The 5907-nt window shown below is 39.0% G+C and overlaps 1 protein-coding gene across 1 annotated transcript; it reads right to left on the minus strand.

The window, feature by feature from the left end:
- Nucleotides 1-1448: 1448 nt before the first annotated feature.
- On the minus strand, nt 1449-5649 carry LOC116015051 (methylsterol monooxygenase 1-1-like). Its single transcript, XM_031255046.1, has 5 exons — nt 5239-5649; nt 4807-5129; nt 2262-2409; nt 2126-2158; nt 1449-1869 (listed from the first exon to the last, which is right to left on the minus strand). Exons 1-5 carry the CDS (start codon nt 5566-5568, stop codon nt 1792-1794), a joined length of 912 nt encoding a protein of 303 aa, XP_031110906.1. The 5' UTR covers nt 5569-5649; the 3' UTR covers nt 1449-1791.
- Nucleotides 5650-5907: the final 258 nt, after the last annotated feature.

The following is a 5907-nucleotide window of genomic DNA, read 5'->3' on the forward strand; positions in this document are numbered from 1 at the left end:
CCCCCCCCCCCCCCCCCCCCACCCGCGGACTCTTGCTTCATGGGGTCAGCTTTTATATACTATACATCTGTAATGGTTAAAATAATGATGGCAACGGCCCCTAATAAGTGACGCCTACTACAACTCATAACTCCTATCTTTGATGAGGCGGTGCTCTTAATGTGTGGGCTCTTGTAACCGTTGCGTGGGCTCTTGACCGTTGTTTGACTGCTTTAATAGTTTAGTCTTAGCGTGTCGAATCCAGTGTCTTGCCCTAAGGGAACAGAGTGTAGTGTTTTCGTAACAAAGCCTTAAGCTTTACCATGAAAACACCCTCCCGTCAGGTAGCTAGCGAGTTTGGATCTCGTGCCGGCCCTAAGGGAATAGAGTTTTTTTTTTTTTTTTTTTTTAAGGAATTAGTCACGGCGGACCATGACTAATAGATACCATGACCAATAAATACTATGCACCCAAACAATCTCACTCGTGGCGTGAGTCATGGCCCTATACTCAGACTCTGCATTGAACCGTGCTACGACACTCTGTTTCTTGCTCTTCCACGAGACCAACTTGCCCCCTACGAACACACAATAACTTGTTGTAGACCTCCTATCACTTGGAGACCAAGCCCAATCAGCATTAGAAAACGCCTCAACACTAGTGTGCCCATAATTTGCATATAATACCCCTTTCCCAGGAGCACCCTTTAGATACTTCACGATCCAGATAGATGCCTCCTAATGAGCTTGCGTAGGCTCACTCAGTGACTTATTATGCTAACTGGAAACGCAATATCTTGACAAGTAATAGTGAGATAATTAAGTTTCCCACTAACTTCTTATACCTCTTCAGATTGTCAAAAGCCTCTCCACCGGCTACAAGCTTGATACTAGGATTCATGGTGGCTACAAGCTTGATACTAGGATTCATGGCAATGTCGTATGGCTTCGCCCCTGGCCCCTGCATACTAGTGTCACCAAGCAGATCTAGTACATACTCTTAGAAGAGGATCCTTTTATAATGCTTTTTAAGATCTTTGATACCTGAAGTATTACATTTTTTTATATAAGTATTAGATTTCATAAGAATCCGTGGCACAATCGAGTGCCACTCTAAAAATAATAATTATAAAGGGTTTGAAATCCTTTTTACTCAAAGTAATAACCGAATTTCACAAATTCTCCAAACTTGTTATATATTTATGAACATGTAACAGTTGTGTTGACCGACTTTCATTTGCACAAGTTGTAAAACGAACACTACAGATTTAGACGCAATTGGCAAGCAGTGCAATGAAGATATGTTATGTCTGCGGAAACAAGTGGTGCCTGGAGGCCTTTGTGTCGCAGTCATCTACGGTGATAACCATGGTTTCTATTTGCAGTCTGGCGAAGAATACCAAGAATAGCCAAGTTCTGGGAAAGAAAATGGCGGAAGAGAGATAGGCCTGTCAAGTTTTTCTTAATCAATAGAGACATTTCAAATTCACTAATTCAGCCAACAGGTGAAAAACTTGTTTCAAATTTCATAATCATAATTCACAACCCATGAGACTGATCTCAACTAATCAAAGCTAAGCGTACCGTCAAAAAGAACAAAGTTTAAGGACTAATACTTCATCACTAATACATAAAATTCTCACCTAGGTCCACAAGATCACTGTTTAAAAGAAATTCATGCTGGCAGGTACTACTAGAACTTCCAAATCTATGAGCAAACTAAAAATAAAGCACTTGGTCAAGTGGTCAACTTGTTGCTTCCACAACTTCACTAGTTTTAACTATGAAGGTGGTGGTATCTGAGGTTCCAGATCTAGTCAACTTTAATATCTTCCCCTGAGATGTGTGAAAATCCATTTTGTTCACCATTGGTTTTAGAGCCTTCTCGTAACTGGAATAGAAGAAAATGGCATCATGAAGCAAAAGAATACAAATAGCAAACAGTTAACCAATTGAAAAAATAAAAAAGTCCAATAGCAATTGTTATCAGTTATCACTTCAACATAATACCGTGGAACCAACCTATCAAGATATTATTAACTGTAATGAAATTTGAATAAGATGATAGCAAAATGGACTGTCTGAAAACCCAAGGGCTCCATGGTGTTTGTCAAGGAAAATAAAAATAAAAGAAGGCACAAAGATACCTGCTGAAGGACTTTCTTCTGATAGCGGTAGCCCTGTGAGATAAAGCCCAAAAAAAGTGTAAGAAAATGTTTGGTCTTAAGGCCTAAATGAATCAATGTTGAGAATTAATCCAATATAAATGATTTATACACACACCTTGTCAGTTCCATAGATGTAATCACAATAGGTGAATACTGAAGCAAAATTGCTCTGACTTAGACCACCAACATAGTGATGGTAGTCATGGTAATCTGGACCACCATAAAAAGGTATATATTTTGTGGGAGTCCAAGGAAGGTCATACCTGAGTTAACATTGGTGATAACAGGTGAGTAAAAACAGACACAAACTGTCATATTGAAATCAGTACAACAATAATCGATGTGAATACAGAAGCACTGATTCAGTAGAATAAATGATATTCCATATGTCAAATTTTCAGTGATGCTATAACAGATGCCAAGATAGGTAAGGGAGCAGGTAGCTTCTAGTATATCTTCTACATGGTTTCACTTAGAAACAACACAATTATTTTTAATAAACTGACACGGTTAAATTTAACCATCAGAATAGAATCTTTTAAGTCACTGTACAATATCGCTGTAATCAACTCTACCCATCCAATAGCAAAAGCTTCTAACAAGAATAAACACATGATGCAACTAAATACTTTTGGTTGGGAGGTTCCAATTCAAGAACGGAAATAACTATAGTTGGTGTTTGATTGGGTACTCAATGTACTAGTTAATCGGGGTGGAAAGTGGGTAATTGAAAGATCTCATTCCTGAATTCCACATGGGTTTCAGTTGAGATTGATACCCTTTTGCTTACCACTTTGGCTCTATCTCTCAATCAGGTACAGTCTACCTACAACAGCCTCCCCTCCCCCAACCCCAGCTCAACCACTGGTGATACCCTCTGTTTTTGCTAACTGCCCACACCATCCACCTTCTTCTCCCTTCCCCTGTTTTGCTAGCCTCTTGAAACTGCAGAGCTTGGCAACCAACTACCCAGCACTTAAGCCCCTTCTTGCTCAAAAAATTAAGGCCTCCTCTTCAAGATCCGGTGATGCAAATGATCTATAAAGGCTTTTTAAACAAGATAACCAACATAGCCACTTTTATGATACATTTTAATTTTATAAGAAATATGCCTAATATATTATGTCTGTGAATGCATGAGTGTGCATGTATAACATTTTGTATTATAATGTAAGAAACTTAATGTAGGAAGTAAATCTGAAGAAAGAAAATATGACAAAAATTTAAATATGGCAATTGATTCTTATTCCTATTTTGATCACTATTGTAAAAATCGCACCAAGGCGCCGCTCGACCGTGGCCAGTTCCCATTTAGGCGCCGCCTAGTCGGTCAGCCAACTTGGCGCCAAATCGGCCGACTCTTATCAAGCAAATGATCACCTTATCTACCAAGTTAGGTGAACTCAATACAACTAAATCATTGCCTGCCAGCTCAGGTTGACTACATGCACCCTCAATCCCTAATTTTCCAATAAGTTCTGCTAAAGACCAAATTCTCCAGCAAAAATCACAACTCATATTCTTCTTTGTTGTTTAGATAGGTAATCAACCATTTGCAATATTTTAAAAATGCTAGGCGTAAATTGTTCTTTTAAAAGTGAAATTCCCCTCCCTAGATGTGTCTCTCCTGTTGTTGTTAAGGCGTCACCTAGGCGTTCGGTTAGTGGAGACCGGTTGCCTAACAAGCTCGCCTCGCCTTTAAAAAAACCCTACTAATGCATAGCTAAGAGCCTGACTACTGCCTGAGACACTGACTCCCCCCTTCCTAGCATCACTCTGTTTACTTAGTGGTTGTTTACTTTGTTTTAGGGCAGGTTATGGTTGAGAATGAATAACCCCAATTATAATCCGTCAACGGATCCTAAAAGGAAGGCTAAATCTAAAGACCTCATCGCCTAGTTGTTGCCTAGGCGGTCGGGTGGCACCTCGCCTTAACATCAATGGTCTCTCCCTGGTTGTCTCAATGCCAATTATGTATGCAACATGTTAACCTAAAAATTAGGTAGATAAAGATAATATATAAACAATCAAAATGCTAAGTTTCCAAAATGTTGCTCGTCGAGTCTAAGAGTCCATTGAGTCCAAATTTGTATTGGTTAAATTATATTATAATTCAATATCAATCCAAAATATTGCATGAAATAATATGGCAAATTTTATTTAAAAATAAATTAGAAAGTGGAGGCAGCATGGTGCATTCAATATGGATATATGTACACATCAAATAGCATGCAACTATCATAATCCAAAAGTTACTTTTCAAACTATTTCAGTATTTCAAGGATGTGTTTTGAGTGTTAATACTTCTTTCCGTTGTCAATACAGACTCACTGTGTCACCTTTCACAACTTTGCTAAAGAAACCTTTTAATATTTCTCTTTATTTGGAAAACAAAGTTGTTTAGCTAGGGAAGATCCCATCAATACAATACAATTCACTTTAGTAAGATAAATCCAAATTTAATAAAAGCAAACAGTGCAAAGAAAGGAAAAATAAATGTCACTGTTGGAGGATGATTTGGTCAAACTACCAATAGAATGAAATAATTAACAACTCAATCAAGCTAAAAGCTAAACAACAAAGGGGGAATTTTGTTAGCAATACTAGTACTGTGTAAATTGTCTAAGAAAAGAAAAAAGAGAGAGAAGATGCGTGCATACCCAGAGTGGGTCTCGATGGCCTCAATCTGTCTCAGCCCAATCCACAACCAGAACGTAATAATGTGACATGGGACCATGGCGGGCCCCAGAAAAGACGGGATCCCGAGGATCAAAATCTCCGCCCAGTGCGCATACGGCGCTGCAAATCCTATTGGAGCTGTGTACTCGTGGTGAACCTTGTGAATCTTCTCGTACCCCCATTTGCAATGCAAAAACCTGTGGATCCAATAGTTTGTGTAGTCCTCCACAAAGAAATACACAATCAATTGGGCCGCAATTTCCCATATGGATGGCAAGGGCAAGCTCGTCCTTATCCCAATCATCTGCATTACCCCTAAAAAAAGTCAATAACACAATTAAATAACACATTCTATAAGATGATCGATTATCTTCTTGAAGCTGAATTAAAACAAACATCAATGGAGATACTACTTTGATGGAGGGATACGATACGAGCTGGAGAGGGCCGACGACGAGGATGAACATGCGCATGACTGATTTGTAGCAGCGGAAGGAATCGGAGAGGGTGAGATTGACTTTTGGTTGAATCTTGTAGGAATGGATATACTTTTCCAGGAAAAATTCGAGGAAGAGGTAGTAGAGAGGGACCATGGAGAAGATGAGGAAAAGGAAGAGGATATTGTGGCAGTAGAGGAAGTAGTCGGATTTGGTGGCGGAGTAGTTGAACCAGATTGTCTCGGCGACCGTGAGGGATCGGCCCACGGCGGCTTCCGCCTCCTGTATGGTGGCGTATGGCAGCATTGGTGGAGGAGAGTGAGAAGGGAGTAGAGAGTAGAGACCAGAGAGTAGATAGTAGGATCGGCTGTGGCCTGTGGGTTCCAAATAGATTCGGATTTTAATATTGGTGAACGGTGGCAGACATGTGTAATGTTGAATTGACATTTCAATTTTTTATGAGTTCATTTATTTTTTGTCCTGGATTTACATGTACGAATTTATTTTTAGTCTTTATTTTTTAGAATAGGAAAATTATTTACGTAAAATGAATCATTTTTTAGAAAATAGTTTCATTTTCAGTATTTAGTTATATTTTGGAAAACTGTCTTTGTGTGTTTGGTTATTTTTTGAAAATGAGTAAAA

Source organism: Ipomoea triloba, chromosome 4 (genome assembly GCF_003576645.1).
Source record: "Ipomoea triloba cultivar NCNSP0323 chromosome 4, ASM357664v1".
NCBI classification, from domain to species: Eukaryota; Viridiplantae; Streptophyta; class Magnoliopsida; order Solanales; family Convolvulaceae; genus Ipomoea; species Ipomoea triloba.